The following is an 18,624-nucleotide window of genomic DNA, read 5'->3' on the forward strand; positions in this document are numbered from 1 at the left end:
TATGTTCATTGGTGGCGCAGTGCGCCGCCCCCCCCCCCCCCCAAGCCCCCTAGTATTAATCATTGGTGGCGCAGTGCGCCCCCACCCCCATCCCAATAGTAAAAACATTGGTGGCGCAGTGCGCCCCCCCCCCCCCCCCCCCAGTATTAATCATTGGTGGATCACAGGATCCCCTCTCCCCTGCTCCTCCGATCGGAGCCCCAGCAGTGTAATCCTGGGGCTCCGATCGGTTACCATGGCAGCCAGGACGCTATTGAAGCCCTGGCTGCCATGTTCAGCTCCATGCTGCTGTGTGCACAAAGCACAGAGCAGCAGGGACAGTGTGAGGTCCTATTCACCCTGATAGAGATCTATCAGGGTGAATAGGACAAGGGTTCTAGTCCCTAAGGGGGCTAAAAGTTAGTAAAAAAAACCCCACAAAAATATTAAGTATAAATGAAAGATTTTCAAAAAAAATAAAATAATAATACACGTTAACAATAAACATAAATTTTCAGCAGATTTGTGTAGGAATTTTTTTTTTTTCCTCAAAAATAAAAATACCCAGAATATCGGTATAAATTATCGGCTATCGGCCTGAAAGTTGACAAATTATCGGTATCGGCCCTAAAAAATCAATATCGGTCGATCCCTACTGGCTACGCAAACTATCAATAACAGAACCATGGATTCTGCCAGACAGACAAGACCTGCTGTATCAAGGACCAGTTCACCATCCAGAGGTAACCAACCTACACCTAGCAGCATGGTATCTGAGAGGTCTATACTAGAGAAGAAGGGCTTTTCCAGAGATGTGATTAATACCCTCCTGTCATGTAGGAAAGACATCACTTCTATATACCTAAGAATATGGAAAAACGTCTTAGATTTTTCCACGGTTCCAATAGACCCTTTAGGTCCCACTCCTTTGCCGATAATCCTCGATTTTCTTCAGAGTGGCCTAGACAAAAGACTAAGGGTTAGTACACTTAAAGTGCATGTTTCAGCTCTTTGTGCGTATTTTGACTTCACCTTAGCCAACCGTCCTTGGGTGAGGAGATTTTTTAAAGCTGTCAGTCGTGCCAGACCAATATCCAGAATGTCTGCTCCTCCATGGGACCTCAACTTAGTGTTGTCCAGTATGATGGAGCCTCCGTTTGAACCTCTACAGGATCTGCCGATAAAGTTACTGTCTTTTTAAGACTGCTTTTCTGGTGGCCATTACCTCTGCCAGACGTGTAAGTGAAATTTCTGCCCTTTCCACCTCTCCTCCCTATACTAAGATCCTGGAGGACAGAGTAATAATCAAACCGGACCCTTCTTTTCTCCCCAAAGTAGTTTCCTTTTTTCACAGATCTCAAGACATCGTCCTACCTTCATTATGCCAAACTCCAAATAATGAAAAAGAAAGGAAGTTACACTGTCTTGATGTCAGGAGATGTCTCCTAAAGTATCTGGAGATGACTGAACCCTGGAGGAAGCCCTCTAGACTTTTTGTACAGTTTGCCGGAAAGAACAGAGGTGATAGAGTTACATCCAGAACACTATCTAGATGGATTGTTGCAGCCATTTCTTTGGCTTAATCCTCGGCAGGGGAACCTTGCCCCTTGAGATTCGGGGCACATTCAACCAGGTCCATTTCTACCTCCTGGGCAGAAAGAGCTAAAGCTTCCCTAGAGCAGATCTGTAGGGCCGCTATTTGGAAATCCCCTTGTACTTTCTTCTGCCATTACAAGCTAGATCTAGACTCCAAAGATCAACTATCCTTTGGTAGGAAAGTTTTACAGGCTGTTATCCCTCCCTAGTCTGGTTCTATTCTAGTCTTCTCTCAAGGGTGCTGTCATGGGCATAAGGGAAAGATAAGATTACACTCACCGGTAATCACTTTTCCATGAGCCAATGACATCACCCGCTACTTATTCTAAAAAGAATAATTCTAAAAAAATAAAAAAAAGTTTTTGGATGTTGTATATGTTTTGGGACAGGTTCTCGCAAATAACTGGTGGATAGAGGCCGGGTCCCTCCTTAAGAAGCTCTCCATGGAAGTTCCTGTTTCCTGTCCTGGATGGAGGCGGGCTCTCAAGGGTGCTGTCATGGGCTCACATGTGGCTTCATTGAAGTGAATGGTTCTGCAGATGGGCTGTAAAAAACGGAACTGACACGGTGAAAAAATACGTTCATGCACATGAGCTCTTAAAACTCAAGAAAAACAATTACAGTACAGCGATACTGTTTTAACATGAATTAGAAGATTTGATAATAAATAGGCTTACACAGGCTAAGTGATAAATATTTACTAAATGTGATAAAAATATATTATATATATATATATATATATATATAAGAAAGGACACCGCAGCACATCCGTAGGTGAAGATCGTGGATCTTTATTCACCCTTGCGACGTTTCAGTTCACTTGCTGGGACTATTTTCAAGCGCTTGAAAATAGTCCCAGCAAGTGGACTGAAACGTTGCAAGGGTGAATAAAGATCCACGTTTTTCACCTACGGATGTGCTGCGGTGTCCTTTCTTTTTCTGCATTATACACCTTGGTAAGGTGTTTCCACGGCCGGCACCCAATTTTATTCGGTATATATATTAAGAGACAAATCTCATACAGAAAAAATGGTCTGCACAATGATGGTAATACAAGAGAGAGAAAGTGACTTACAAGACCCTACCTGGATGATGTTCTTTGTCTTGAGCCTCATGCAGACGTCCATGGAACACTGTCCGCGAGATACCAGACTGGCATTGCAGGAGCGCACGGCGTCATTGGTTGCTATGACGCAGGGCTCCAGATGGCGACCAAAATCGTCACCAATGCGACTTAGAATTTACAAATGGCGAAAAGACTTTTTAGTCTTGTCGCCATTTGCGACTAGACCCGCCGCCGCAGCTCTGCCGTTGAATACAGCGGCGGGGCATTGGAGATGATAGTTCTTTGCCCCGCCGTCGATGTTCTTCTCAGCAGCGCAGTGGAGGAGGAGTCTCTCCCTCCCCCCCAGTGCTGCCGCCGCCAATAAGAGAGAAGGGGAGGGGCTGTGGCCACTGCGCCACCAATGAAGATAACTGACCTGTTCATACAAATACAGGAGGCAGGTGCTGCCTGGAATCAAATAGCCGGCACCCGACCTTTGACAGGGAGCTGCGATCAGCGGCAGTTAACCCTTCAGGAGCGACACCTGAGGGTTTAACTGCAGCGGATCTCAGCTCCCTGTCATAGAGGTCGGGTGCCGGCTATTTGATTCCGGCACCCGCCTCCTGTATTTGTATGAACAGGTCAGTTATCTCCATTGGTGGCGCAGTGCGCCCCCCCTCCCCAGTATAATAAACATTGGTGGCGCAGTGCCAATGAGGGTTAAATAAAATAAAATTAACTCGCCTCCTCCAATTGATCGCGTAGCTGACGGTCTCCTGTTCTTTCTTCAGGACCTGTCAAAGGACCTGTGGTGACGTCACTGAGCTCATCACATGGTCCATTACCATGGTGATGGATCATGTGATGAGCACAGTGATGTCACCACAGGTCCTTTGACAGGTCCTGAAGAAAGAACAGGAGAACGGCAGCTACGCGATCAATTGGAGGAGGTGAGTTCATTATTTATTTATTTTTTCAACCCTCAATTGACCTTCTACTAAGCTTTCTGTATTAAAGAATGCTATTATTTTCCCTTATAACCATGTTATAAGGGAAAATAACACAGTGAATAGACTTTCATCCTAGCAACCATGCGTCAAAATCGCACCGCATCCACACTTGCTTGCGATTTTCACGCAGCCCCATTAACTTCTATGGGGCCTGCGTTGCGTGAAAAACGCACAATATAGAGCTTGCTGCGATTTTCACGCAACACACAAGTGATGCGTGAAAATCACCGTTCATGTGCACAGCCCCATAGAAGTGAATGGGTCCGGATTCAGTGCGGGTGCAATGCGTTCACCTCAAGCATTGCATCCGTGCAGAAATCTCGCCCGTGTGAAAGGGGCCTAAGGGTGAATAGGACAAGGGTTCCAGCCCCTAAGGGGGCAAATAGTAAGTAAAAAAAAAAAAAAACACAAACAGTAAGGCTACTTTCACACTTGCGGTAGTGTGATCCGGCGGGCAGTTCTGTCGTCGGAACGGATTACTCTCCATTCAGAATGCATGGGGATATGCCTGATCAGTTCTTTTCCGATATAGAGCCCTTGTGACAGAACTCTATGCCGGAAATGAAAAACGCTAGTGTGAAAGTACCCTAAAATATTACGTTTAAATCCCCCCTTTCCCAATTTTATATATAAAATATATAAACAAGAAATAAATAAACATATTACATAGTGCTGCGTCCGAAAAGTCCAAACTATTAATTTCTTAAAAAATATCTCATATGCGGTGAGCGCCGTAACAGAAATAAATAAATAAAAACCATGCGATTCGCCATTTTTTAGTCATCTTGTCACCTCAAAAAATAGGATAGGACTGTTCTATTATGGGCCGAACGTTTCATAAAATGCGAAATGCACGTGGCTTTTTTTTTTTTTTTTGCGTGGTATTGAGTATTGCAATACTTTTTTATGGTGACGAAACCGAATCAAAATTTTGGTATTGAAACAACCCTACGCCGATCTGATCGGCGTAGCATTGTCACGATGCCAAAATTTTGATTCGGTTTCGATTTGGCTCCTAAATTTTTCAGTTCAGGAGCCAATGGCTACTAGGTATTTTTTTTAGTCTGGAGCACTGTGACGCCCTGCGCTTCTGCAATGCCAGTCCGGTATCTCTCGGACCGTGTTCCACGGACGTCTGCATGAGGCTTTAGTGCCTAAAGGTTTATACCTATCAGCCTCTCCTCCTAAGGATTTCCAGCGTGGAGTAAGCATGTCCCATGAGTAAATCACTCTGGAATGTGGCTTGGTGGTCATCTGAAACAGAACAATGGCTTTGTATATGCAAACTAATTACCTCTAACTTATTACATTACAAGGAATATACAAGGTAATATAATTAAGAGGAAAGAACCAATCAGTACTTAAAGGCTATTGGTGGCTTTTTTTTAAAATATTATTTCTACTCATTTTTAGCTTAGAATCAAAGATAAGGAGCCCGTCAGCTCCCTGTCTGACGGAAGAGAGAGAAAATATAGATCCTGCTAGTAGATAAACTCAAAGCTGTGCAGGGAAAAAGGCTCAACATTTTAAATTAAGACCAATTGGAAAAATAATCATAGTAACCTAATTTATAAGGCTGAAAAAAGACATCTGTCCATCCAGTTCAGCCTGTTATCCTTACTCTGGATTAACTTGCAGGATAACAGGCTGAACTGGATAGACAGATGGTTTTTTTTTCAGCCTTATAAACTGTTATTATGTTACTATGTTTATTTTTTCAATTGGTTTTATTTAAAAATGTTGAGTCATTTTCCCTGCACAGCTTTGAGTTTATCTACTAGCAGGATCTGTATTTTCCAGGACGTCCTCCATGACAGCACCCATGGAGGATGTCCTTACTGGTTTCTGTTGGGACAGGAAGAGAGACAGTTTAAAGGGCCCCTCCCCACCCCCTTGCTCCAGTGTTCTTCCTGTCCCAACAGGGATAGGAGGAGTTAGACAGCTCTCTCCTAGAAAGTTAGGTAGGGAACGGGGGCGAGTCTGGTCGGGGGGTTCCTACCTCTCCTCTTCAGACTCCGGCAGGCCCCCGAACCAGCACCACTCTGGGAAGCGGTCCCCTGGTTAAGTCCCCGATTCTCTCTCTGGCCGGCCGCATGAATTGGGGACGCTGTTGCCGCTTCTCCCCATCGGAGCTCTGGGCTCGGCTTCGGCTCCTGCCTCCTCTGACGTCAGTTCCTGGCCGCGCTCACGTGACTAGAAGCCGGAAGTAATGACGACGCGATGCGGAAGTAACAAGCAGCATGCTGGAGGCCCGCCGATCCGGTGGTCTCGCATGTCCTGGGGGTTGACTCTTCCCCGGAATGAGTCCCCCTGGGAAAGAGCAAGTGGAGGCGGAGTCAGGCGGCGACGGGCGGACCGGTAAGTCACCTAAATCTTATTTAAGACGCCAGATGGCAGCCTTCTGGGTTGCATCATGGAGGTCCAGGCGTCCAGCAAGCTTGAAACTTGTTCAGACTCCCCCGTCCAGGCCCCTGTAAGTAGTCACTTGCATACTTTGTACAGGGATAGGTCTTTGGCTCAGCAGTTTCCTAATGGCCTTATCCTCCCTTTCTCTTAGACTTCTAAGGAACCAGGGCACAGGCCTCATGGGGATCCCAAAAAGAAGGGCAGGAAATGCCCGACCTGCCAAACAAAGCTGCTAGAGTCATATAAGAAGCAGCTATGCCCAGAATGTATTTCCAAAATTATGAGGGACGAACGGGCATCCCTGCTTTCAGATCTAAGGGATATTGTAAGAGAGGAGGTGCAAGCGGCAACCTCTAGCCAGACACTCCCTCCTCCTTCCCCCCCCCTCCTCCAAAAAAGCCAGAATCCAGTCAGGCTCTGACTCAGAGGAAGAAGGGTTATGTGTCTCAGACAATGACGACATAGAGTCCCTCCATCAGAATGAGCAGAGGAGATACTTCTTTTCGTCCGAGGACTTAGATTCCCTGCTCACCGCCATTAGACAGACCATGGCTATTGAGGAGGAGGAACAGACCCGTTCGGTGGAGGACGAGATGTTTGGGGGTGTGAAAGTCAGGAGAAAGAAGGTCTTCCCAGTAAATGAAAATCTTAAAGATCTCATCACAGAGGAATGGGCTGACGGCGAAAGGAAGCTCTTTATTCCCAGGGATTTTAAAAATCGTCTGCGTTTCGACCCAAAGGACACTAACCTCTGGGACGAGGTTCCCAAAGTAGATATCCAGGTGGCCAAGGTCGTGAAAAAAACCTCAATACCCTTTGAGGATTCGTCACAGCTAAGGGACCCCATGGATAGGAAGCTAGACGGCCTGTTGAAAAAATCCTGGGAGTCAGGGGCAACCGCAATTAATACCAACATCGCAGCTACTTCGGTTTCCAGAGCCTTAATCTTATGGATTAATCAACTGGAGAGTCACCTCAGGGCAAGAACATCCAGGGAAGAAATCCTAGAGTCTCTCCCGCTTCTAAAGATGGCCTCTAGTTTCCTGGCGGATGCCTCAGCGGAGACCATTAGATTCGCAGCCAAGTCCCAGTCTCAGACTAACGCCGCTAGACGGGCCCTCTGGCTCAAGTCCTGGTCTGGGGATGTAGCGTCAAAGAACAGACTCTGCTCCATTCCGCAGTTCCAGTGCCTGCCGTTCGGTATCTCATCTGCCCCCCGCCTATTCACAAAGGTAGTATCCGAAATGATGGCCTTCCTTCGCCAGAATACAATTACAATCGTGCCCTACCTGGACGACTTCTTGCTGATAGCAGACTCGGTTCAAAAATTGCTGGGGGACATCCATCAAACCTTAGCCCTATTCAAGGACTTGGGGTGGATAGTGAACTACCCAAAATCCGACTTGATACCGGACACAAGAAAGGAATTCCTAGGCACTCTCCTGGATACAAGAATACAACACTCCTTTCTTCCAGAGAGAAAACAGACCAGTCTGAGACAAAAGATTGAGTGGGTTTTCCTCTTTTTGAACAACTCTATCAGGGAAGCCATGCAGATCCTGGGACTCATGACCTCCTGCATCTCAATAGTACCCTGGGCCCAGTTCCACTCCAGGACCCTCCAGAATGCAGTTTTGACAGCTTGGAACAGAGATCACCGTTCTCTGAACTCCAGGATGAAAATATCGGGAAAAGTGATAAAATCCCTGTCCTGGTGGACAGAACCAGGGAATCTGGAGAAAGGAGTCCCGTGGAATTTGACTCCAGCCATAACCGTCACCACGGACGCAAGTCTGAATGGCTGGGGGGGGGGGCATGTGGACCAGCATCTCTTCCAGGGTTCCTGGGTCCTTCAAGACAAGATAAGATCCTCAAACTACCGGGAACTAAAGGCAGTGCTGAAGACTCTGAGAGCAGCCAAACATCTCCTCAAGGATCAGCACGTCAGGATCCTATCCGACAACATTACTACGGTATGTTATCTAAAAAGACAGGGCGGTACCAGATGCCCGCTCCTTCAGGATCTAGCAGATCAAATCTTCATATGGGCAGAAAGGGAAGTTCGGTCCATTTCAGCAACCCATCTAAAGGGGTCTCAGAACTCGAGAGCCGACTTCCTAAGCCGTCACAGGATAGATGCGGGAGAATGGAATCTAAACAAACCGGTTTTCAGACAGGTCTGCCAGCTATGGGGTTATCCAGAGATAGACCTCTTCGCGTCCAGGGGGAATTCTCAGCTGGACTGTTTTTACTCGCTAAACCCCAGCGAAAACCCAGTGGCAGTAGACGCCTTAGCCCAGACTTGGGACATGAAACTGGCCTACGCCTTTCCTCCTTTTCCCCTAATCCCGGCAGTCCTAAAGAAGATGAGGACCAGTGCCACCACTGTGATCCTGGTCGCACCAGACTGGCCCAAGAGAGCGTGGTATCCCATCTTGAGGGAGATGTCGATCAAAGACCCGTACCCCCTTCCAGACAGGAAAGATCTGTTAACACAGGGACCTCTGGAGCATCCCAATCTCAACAAGCTGAGACTGACTGCTTGGATCCTGAGAGGCAAACCCTGAGGAAAAAGGGTCTCTCCGATCAGGTAATATCAACACTGCAGCAATGCCGTAAACCTGTGACTTCAGCCATATATCTCAAAATATGGAAGAAATTCTCATCTTGGCTAGTTCAGAATCATCCAGAGTCTAGTATTCCATCCATAGGCAATATACTAGATTTTCTCCAGAAAGGGTTCGATATAGGTCTAAAACCAAGTACCCTCAAGGTACAGATCTCAGCCTTAAGTTGCTGCTTAGATATACCATTAGCAGAACATAGGTGGGTCAAGAGATTTGTCAGAGCAGTCTCCAGAATACGACCCACCCTGAGACAAACAGTTCCTGAGTGGGATCTAAATATAGTTCTAAATGGCCTATGTGATGCTCCCTTCGTACCTATTGAGGATATTCCCGTCAAACTTCTATCCCTCAAGGCGGTGTTTTTAATAGCTATCACTACTGCTCGTAGGATAGGTGAAATTCAGGCCCTGTCAGTTAGGGAACCCTTTTTGAAAGTCCTAGACGATAGGATAGTTCTTAAGCTGGATCATTCCTTTCTTCCCAAAGTTGTCTCAACGTTTCACAGAGAACAGGAGATAATTCTCCCTTCGTTTTGTACCTCCCCAAAAACATACAGGAGGAGCGGTTCCACTGTCTTGATGTGAGAAGAACGGTCCTCGCCTACATCAAGCGGACAAAATCCTGGAGAAAGTCAGCGAACCTCTTCATCCAAAGCCTCTAAAACCTCTTTAGCCCGCTGGATCAAGGAGACCATCAGGGAATGTTATAGACTGCAGAGTTCATCCTGCCCCATAACGGTGAGGGCTCATTCTACCAGAGCCATGTCTGCAACCTGGGCGGAGAAAGCTGGAGCTTCCATCGACCAGATCTGCAGAGTGGCAACCTGGTCCTCCTCCACTACCTTTGTCAGACACTACAGACTGGACTCTATGGCCAATCAGGACTTAGCTTTTGGCCGTAAGGTCCTACAAGCAGTGGTCCCCCCCTAATATGGCGTTCTAAGTTGTTAGTTCTCCATGGGTGCTGTCATGGAGGACGTCCTGGAAACATATGTTTAGTTTACCGGTAAACTGCTTTCCAGGAGTCCGGAATGACAGCACCCAATACTACCCCCCCATTTTCTGTTCCTTCCGGGACACTTTTTTGGTTTGTATATTTGTACTGCTACTGTATACAGTGTGAATTAACACTTGTTCTTGAAATAAAGATGTGGCAGCCTATCCGGTGTAGTAAGTTATAAACACTGGAGCAAGGGGGTGGGGAGGGGCCCTTTTAAACTGTCTCTCTTCCTGTCCCAACAGAAACCAGTAAGGACATCCTCCATGGGTGCTGTCATTCCGGACTCCTGGAAAGCAGTTTACCGGTAAACTAAACATATGTTTCTCTCTCTTCCGTCAGACAGGGAGCTGATGGGCTCCTTATCTTTGATTTCTGACCTTATAAACACTCGTTATATCTCAATCTTTGTCTTACTGATTAGAATGTGGCTTAAAGAGGACCTTTCACCTGTATAAACTATGTTAACTGAGTATGCTGCCATATAGAGCGGCGCCCGGGGATCTCACTGCACTTACTATTATCCCCGGGCGCCGCTCCGTTCTCCCGGTATAGGCTCCGGTACCTTTGCTTTTTAAGTTATAGTAGGCGGGTCTTCCCTTGTCCTGTGGGCGTCTCCTTCTCCTAGGCTGCAGCGCTGGCCAATCGCAGCTCACAGCCTGGGAGTTTTTTTTTCTCCCAGGCTGTGAGCTGTGCGCTGAGATTGGCCAGTGCTGCAGCCTAGGAGAAGGAGACGCCCACAGGACAAGAGAAGACCCGCCTACTATAACTTAAAAAGCCAAGGTACCGGAGCCTATAACGGGAGAACGGAGCGGCGCCCGGGGATAATAGTAAGTGCAGTGATTTCCCCGGGCGCTGCTCTATATGGCAGCATACTCGGTTCACATAGTTTATACAGGTGAAAGGTCCTCTTTAAATAAATGTTTATGATCTTCTAGTAATTTAGGGATGAGGGTTATTAGATGACTGGCAGAAAGTGAAAGTAGGATGCACACAGCTAGAAAAACATTTAACCCTTTGTGACAGAGCGGCTTAATATTTTTAAGTAAAGACCAATTGTAAAAATGTTTTTTAGCCCAAAATGAGTCAAATGTAATCATAAAAAAAAAAAATTTGTCACTGAAGGTGTACATAGCCATTAATTATGTAAAATACCCTTACAACACAGATACCAAATTTCTATGTTTTTTTTAATGTTTTAATACTTTAAGGCTACATGCACACGACCGTTCTGTTTTTTGGGGTCCGCAAAACACGGATGGCAAATTGCGGAACGGCATGGACAGCCTTGAATATAACTGCCTATTCTTGTTCGCAAAGCGCGGGCAAGAATAGGACATGTTATATTTTTTTTGCGGGGCCACGGAACAGAGCAACGGATGTGGACAGCACACAGAGTGCTGTTCGCATCTTTTGCGGCCCCATTGAAGTGAATGGGTCCGCATCCAAGCCGCCAAAACTGCGGCTCGGATGCGGACCAAAACAACGGCCGTGTGCATGAGACCTAAGAGAAATAAAAATGTTCGCGAAATATCATTGTGATATTTTGACACCCATACCTTTTTTATATTTCTATCTATGGAGGTTTTTTTTTTTTTTCTTTGTGGGATGAGCTGTAGTTTGGGGGTATGTATGAGTTTTTCATCACTTTTTATTCAGTTTTTTTGGCGGGGAAGTGATCAAAAAATAGTTATACAGCCATAATGATTTGTTGTTCAGTTACAGTGTTCACCATATGGGATAAATACTTTTATATTTTAATAGTTCAGGTAATTTTGGACTCGGCGATACAAAAGATGTTTGTTAGGGTTTTTTTTTTTTTTAAATAGGGATTCTAAAACTTTCATTCTTTTTGTTTATTTTTAGATCCCCTAGGGGACCTGAATATTCGATCATTAGATAATTTATACCATAAATTACAGTCGTTTACTATTGCAGTCTGTGGCAAAATCTCTGTCTTCCTATCAAGCCCTGCCCTGCCCACGTGGCTCCTGGCTGTCATAGAAACTGAATGGCCTTAGTACCCTCATCAATACTTAATGGCTCCCATGAATTGCTAGCAGCTGGCCAAGGCTTCCCTAGCAAAATCCTCAGTCTTCAGGGGCTGCCCTGGTTGAACTCTTGCTTGTACTATTGATTAAGGGTCCATTCAAACATTCTCAAAATGGGTCCGGATCCGTTCCGCACCCATTCATTTTCAACGGGGCCACAAAAAATGTGGACACGACACAGTGTGCTGTCCACATCCGCACTTCTGTTCTGCAAAATAAATAGAACATGTCCTATTCTTGTCCGCAGACACGGACAAGAAAAGGCATTTCTATTTAAAGTGCTGGGCAATTTGCGGAGCGCAAAACACTTGTGGACGTGTGAATGGACCCTTATGTCGAGTTGGTGCAGTTTGTTAGATTACTCTACATTAGAACTATTCCCAGCTTTTGTCCCAGCAGAAATCCCCCAAGGCAGCTGCTTTAGCTTTGATGTAGCTTTCATGGAGCTGACATCTTGGTTCACAGCGTGCTGACGAGGACCTGTCGGTGCCAGTATATGACAGATCTGTCACTGTATGGATCCTATGAAGAGGACACTGCTTTTCCATCAGCCCAGTCATTGATATACGTCACAGTCTAGAATCTGTATTAGGGATCATGCACAAGAACGTGTGCCGGCCGTCCCCCTATTGCGGCCCGCAGATCCACACGTCGTAGTTTTATTCCAGCCGCCTCTCGGCCTGTTTGCAGTGCTGCGGCCGGAGCGGACTTCTGGAGGCACGGATCCGGCAGAATGTTCACCCGCCAGAAACAGACCTGTACTCAAAGCCCATCCGTCTGTAGCAACTTGCAAATGTATGGAGTGCATGTATAAACCTGCGAGGACCTGTAGGGACTGGAGAAATGATTAAACAATTCCTGAAGCTGATCCTCCACAAACTCCTCCACCGCACCCAGAAGCACGTCATATATCGGCTGGTGACGGCTCATGCAGCTTTATATCTGCTCCCCTATTCTCCCGAGATGGCCGGACCATTGTACAAAACAAGTACTTTTACCTTTTGTCTCACCCCTATCTCCTCATAGATTGTAAGCTCTTGCGAGCAGGGTCCTCATTCCTCTTGTAATTACTAACTTGTCAAATTCACCTAACCACAATTTGCAGATTCTCATAATAAATCATTTGCAGCTTCACAAACTTGATTTTTGGTCATATAGACCCGGAGAGAACAGAAGGGTTAATAGAAAAGGTGCAATACGCATGTGAGTAGGAAATTTCTATAATTTGTGGAACGGAATAACGGATCCGCAAAAAACACGTGCAAATTTAATTTCTGATCATTGTATCTGTTCATATTGTTTCTGTTAGAGCCATTGGGGGTCATTTATTAAGACCGGCGTTTTCGAAATCGGCAAAACCAACCCATTAAAAAGAATGGGCCAGTGTGCCATCTGCAAAAAATACAGTTGGGTGCATGAGGCCTTACACTTGATGACCTATCCTCAGTATAGGTAACCAGAATCAGATCGGCGGGGGTGCTGAGAGTGGGACGAGTGTTGCCTTCTCTGTTTACCTGAGCAGTGTAATTACAACAATGCTGTCCCCTTTCACTTCAATCGGACAGCTCCTTCTGTTCACGTGAATAGGACAGAGCCCTCCCATAGAAGTGGATGGGGACGCCATACTTGTAATTACACCTGCTCACCACTACAGTTGCAATGGCGAGCAGGTAAACAATGAATAGAAGGCAGCGCTGGTACGAGCACTGCTTTCTCTTCAATTGGCAAGGGTGCCGGGTGTCGGACCTCCACCGATCTTATACTGGTGACCTATTCTGAGGATAAAGCGGACAGCCCCTTTAAGCTGGACAAAAAAAGTACAGTATTTTTCACCCTATAAGACGCACCGGCCCATAAGGCGCACCTAGGTTTTTGAGGAGGAAAATAAGAAAAAACATATTTTGAACCAAAGGGTGTGCTTTTGGTGGGTTTTGAACTTATGGCGGTCTGTGGATGACACTATTATGGGGGATCCATGGATGACGCACTGTTAGGCTACTTTCACACTGGCATTTTGACTTTCCGTTTGTAAGAATTATTCAGGGCTCTCACAAGCGGTCCAATACGGATCAGTTTTGCCCTAATGCATTCTGAATGGAAAAGGATCCGCTCAGAATGCATCAGTTTAGCTCCGTTCCGTCTCCATTTCGCTCTGGAGGCGGACACCAAAACACTACTTGCAGCGTTTTGGTGTCCGCCTGACGATGCGCAGCCAAACGGATCTGTCCTGACACACAATGTAAGTCAATGGGGATGGATCTGTTTTCTCTGGCACAATAGAAAACGGATCCGTCCTCCATTGACTTTCAATGGTGTTCAAGACTGATCCGTTTTGGCTATGTTAAAGATAATACAAACGGATCCGTTCTGAACGGATGCAGACGGGTGTATTATCTGTGCAGATCCATGATGGATCCGCCCAAAACACGAGTGTGAAAGTAGCCTTATGGGGGCTCTGTGGATGGCACTGTTATGGGGGCTCTGTGGATGGCACTGTTATGGGGGCTCTGTGGATGGCACTGTTATGGGGGCTCTGTGGATGGCACTGTTATGGGGGCTCTGTGGATGGCACTGTTATGGGGGCTCTGTGGATGGCACTGTTATGGGGGCTCTGTGGAGGGCACTGTTATGGGGGCTCTGTGGAGGGCACTGTTATGGGGGCTCTGTGGAGGGCACTGTTATGGGGGCTCTGTGGAGGGCACTGTTATGGGGGCTCTGTGGAGGGCACTGTTATGGGGGCTCTGTGGAGGGCACTGTTATGGGGGCTCTGTGGAGGGCACTGTTATGGGGGCTCTGTGGAGGGCACTGTTATGGGGGCTCTGTGGAGGGCACTGTTATGGGGGCTCTGTGGAGGGCACTGTTATGGGGGCTCTGTGGAGGGCACTGTTATGGGGGCTCTGTGGAGGGCACTGTTATGGGGGCTCTGTGGAGGGCACTGTTATGGGGGCTCTGTGGAGGGCACTGTTATGGGGGCTCTGTGGAGGGCACTGTTATGGGGGCTCTGTGGAGGGCACTGTTATGGGGGCTCTGTGGAGGGCACTGTTATGGGGGCTCTGTGGAGGGCACTGTTATGGGGGCTCTGTGGAGGGCACTGTTATGGGGGCTCTGTGGAGGGCACTGTTATGGGGGCTCTGTGGAGGGCACTGTTATGGGGGCTCTGTGGAGGGCACTGTTATGGGGGCTCTGTGGAGGGCACTGTTATGGGGGCTCTGTGGAGGGCACTGTTATGGGGGCTCTGTGGAGGGCACTGTTATGGGGGCTCTGTGGAGGGCACTGTTATGGGGGCTCTGTGGAGGGCACTGTTATGGGGGCTCTGTGGAGGGCACTGTTATGGGGGCTCTGTGGAGGGCACTGTTATGGGGGCTCTGTGGAGGGCACTGTTATGGGGGCTCTGTGGAGGGCACTGTTATGGGGGCTCTGTGGAGGGCACTGTTATGGGGGCTCTGTGGAGGGCACTGTTATGGGGGCTCTGTGGAGGGCACTGTTATGGGGGCTCTGTGGAGGGCACGGTTATGGGGGCTCTGTGGAGGGCACGGTTATGGGGGCTCTGTGGAGGGCACGGTTATGGGGGGATCTGTGGATGACATCTTATGCTATATATGTGTCATCCACAGAACCCCTTCATAACAGTGTCCCTGTGAGTGAATGACCCCCAATACAGGGGGTGGGGGCTGGCATCTGGTGTTGGCAGCGGGGCTGCTCCTCCCACTTTATGAATGAAGCAGGCGCGTGACGTAGTGAATGACGTTACGCTGCCGGCCTGCCTACAGGAGTTTCAAGTGAGTACCGTACTCTATGTACTCTATGCTGCAGAGGATTACTATAGTTTGAAACAGCGCCCATGCCTACACGTTACCTATTAATACTACAGTGACCGGGGCCCGGTGTAATAGAATACAGTGACTGCACCAGGACCCGCTGCCATTACAACACCAGATGCCGGCCCTCCCTGCTGATACACCGCTTGCCTCGCTGTGCAGCATAGCGGTCGGCGATGTATCAGTGTAAATGGCATTATTCGCCCCATAAGACGCACTGCCATTTCCCCCCACTTATGGGGGGGGGGGGGGAGTGCGTCTTATAGGGCGTAAAATACGTTAAGAACCTCTAAACTACAGAGATGACTTTTTCTTGAAAAGCGAGCTCACTCCATTACGCAGTGGTTGGAGCTGTGTAGTTCCGGTGCCAACGCTACACTGAATCAACTGAATACCAAAGGTTCAGGATGACTGACTCCTGCCCATCAGATAGTAATAACCTAACCTGAGAATAGGCAATTAGTTGTAAAAATCTGGACAACCCCTTTAAAAGGGTTGTCCGGGATTTGAAGAACATGGCTGCTTCCTTCCAAAAACAGCAACACCCCTGTCCATGGGTTGTGTCTGGTATTGCAGTTTGGCTACATTGAAGTCAATGAGACAGATCTGCAATACAGCACACAACATGTGGACAGGGGTGATGCTGTTTTTGGAAGCAAGCAGCCATGTTTTTCTAATCTTGGAAAACCCCTTTGCGGTTCAGTCTCATTATCGTGTTGTTTGTTGTATCCTAATAACCAGTTCTCTTCTTGCAGAACATGGTATCCAGTTTTCGAGTGTCAGAACTCCAAGTGCTGCTCGGCTTTGCCGGCCGCAACAAGAGTGGACGCAAACACGACCTCCTCATGAGAGCCCTCCACTTACTGAAGAACGGATGCAGCCCTGCTGTTCAGATTAAAATCAAAGAGCTGTACAGGAGAAGGTTTCCTCGGTCATTAGAGGCAGTTCCAGGACTCTCATCCATCAGATCTAATGTCTTCAACTTGGATAGCAACTCGTCAGTAGATTCAGACCTCGCTGTGGCCGGGATCCACTCCTTACCTTCCACTTCTGTCGCCCCGCACTCCCCTGCATCCCCTCTGGGCACAGTACTCCTACAGGACACTAAACCTCACTTTGACCTACAGCAACTCTCCCCACCAATCCCACCTGTCCATCCAGACGTCCACCTCCGAAGTCTTCCTTTCTATGATGTGCTTGATATCCTCATCAAGCCAACGAGTCTGGGTAAGAGGGCAGGGATGCAGTGAGACCGTCAGCTGTTCATCGCAACTCGTAGATCAGTGTCACTAATATTTCACTAGACTTTTATTGTAACCCATGATGCAAATAGGGACTGGATAGTCTGCATGTTCCAACGTTTTTCTGTTTGAATTTATACTAAGCAAGTAAACATTTTACTCTTTTTTTTGTTTTGTTCCAGTTCAGAACAATATGCAACGCTTTCAAGAGAAATTCTTTATCTTTGCATTGACCCCTCAGCAAGTGCGTGAAATTTGCATCTCCAGGTAAATCGTCTTCCTCATCTGTTCTCCTTGAAGCTGGTTGCTGAGCTGTCAAATACATTTAACCTCTTGACGACATGTGCCGTACATGTAGACAAGTACACAGATTGTGCCTGCTCTGCAGCTGAGTGAGCGCCATAGCTGCCGAGTGCCTGCTGTTTAATAGAGCAGACACCCGGGGCTAATGTATGCGATCGGCGATGTGACCACCGCATCAGAGCTCTGAAGACCAAGAAGTGCAGTGCTTCCGGGACTGGAACCGCACCCCCTAGCACAGGGCTCGACAAATCCCAGGCGCCAGGTCGCCATGGCGACCAGGAATTTAGTCCTGGCGCTTGGGTATTTGTCAGCCCGTTTTCAAAGGTGCCTGGGCAATGGGTGCGGAGCTGCCGTTCTGTCCGGAGGCAGCACCGTTTGAAACAGCTCCGTCACAGCACACAATAGCAGAGACGCTGGCAGCAGGGAGGGGAGGGGCTCGGGAGGAGTGTAATCTGATCCTAGAGTGGAAGCTGCTTCTGCCAGCCCCTCCCCTCCCCGCCCACCAACCAATCAGAGCTGAGGCAAGGCAAGCACTAGCAGCTCTGAGTCACTGACACAAGTACAGGGAGTCTAAGTAAGAAAGAATCGAATGAGTCTCAGGTTAAAAGAATCTAAAGATCCGAATTAGTTAGTGACTCATTCGATTCTTTGAGTTAAAAGAGCCGTGAGTCGTCAGACTGTAGAACAGGTTACACTGAGGCTGTCCGGCTGCTTTTGTTGCAGCAGTGATAAGATTAAGGGACAGGAGCAGAGAGATAAGAGAAGTGACAGATGACACAGAGTTTAGATTACAGTTTGAATTAACCCTTTAGGATCAAATTGGCTTCTCAAGGAGATCTATATGTTAAAGGCATCCCTTCTTCTGTCTCATTCAGTAGCTATATAACTAAGGCTACTTTCACACTTGCGGCAGGATGGATCTGGCAGGCTGTTCACCCTGTCGGATCCGTCCTTCTGCCGGACCGCAGCTCTGTCCCCATTGACTATAATGGGGGTGGAGCTCCGGCGCAGCACGGCAGTGCATGGTGAAAGGCCGCCGCACTAAAAGTACTGCATTGGAAAACTATAGTAAAGGGCGAGCACACTTAATTTGGACTAACACTAAAATTTAATTAAATCACACTTAATTTCACACGTGTATAACGGATAGATAAAAAGTTATAAAATACAATAAAATACAAAGCATAAAATACACTTCACTTTGTATTTTATTGTATTTTATAACTTTTTATCTATCCGTTATACACGTGTGAAATTTAGTGTGATTTAAATTACATTTTAGTGTTAGTCCAAATGAAGTGTGCTCGCCCTTTACTATAGCTTTCCAATCCACATTTTCAGAGGGTGGGTGTCCCTCTTACCAGGGCTAGTAGCACCTGCTCCGCAATCACGTTTGAAGTGAGCCACCATCTTGAATTTTATATTAAAAGTACTGCATGTCCAACTTTTTAGTCCGGCGGCCTCTCACCGCAAACTGCCATGCTGCGCCGGAGCTCCACCCCCGTCCCCATTATAGTCAATAGGGTCCGGGGACGGAGCGGCGGTATATGTA

The 18,624-nt window shown here is 47.4% G+C and overlaps 1 protein-coding gene across 3 annotated transcripts in view; it reads left to right on the forward strand.

Moving 5' to 3' along the window:
• The window catches only part of PIAS2 (protein inhibitor of activated STAT 2), an 83,831-nt gene that overhangs the window by 15,063 nt on the left and 50,144 nt on the right, over positions 1–18,624 (forward strand). For all 3 annotated transcript variants that reach the window (XM_040421144.1, XM_040421145.1, XM_040421146.1), the window contains exons 2-3: positions 16,284–16,755; positions 16,952–17,036. In XM_040421144.1, the coding sequence (XP_040277078.1) occupies positions 16,284–16,755; positions 16,952–17,036 (557 nt within the window). The remainder of the gene's footprint in view (positions 1–16,283; positions 16,756–16,951; positions 17,037–18,624) is intronic.

The sequence above is a fragment of the Bufo bufo genome, chromosome 2 (assembly GCF_905171765.1).
Source record: "Bufo bufo chromosome 2, aBufBuf1.1, whole genome shotgun sequence".
NCBI lineage: Eukaryota > Metazoa > Chordata > Amphibia > Anura > Bufonidae > Bufo > Bufo bufo.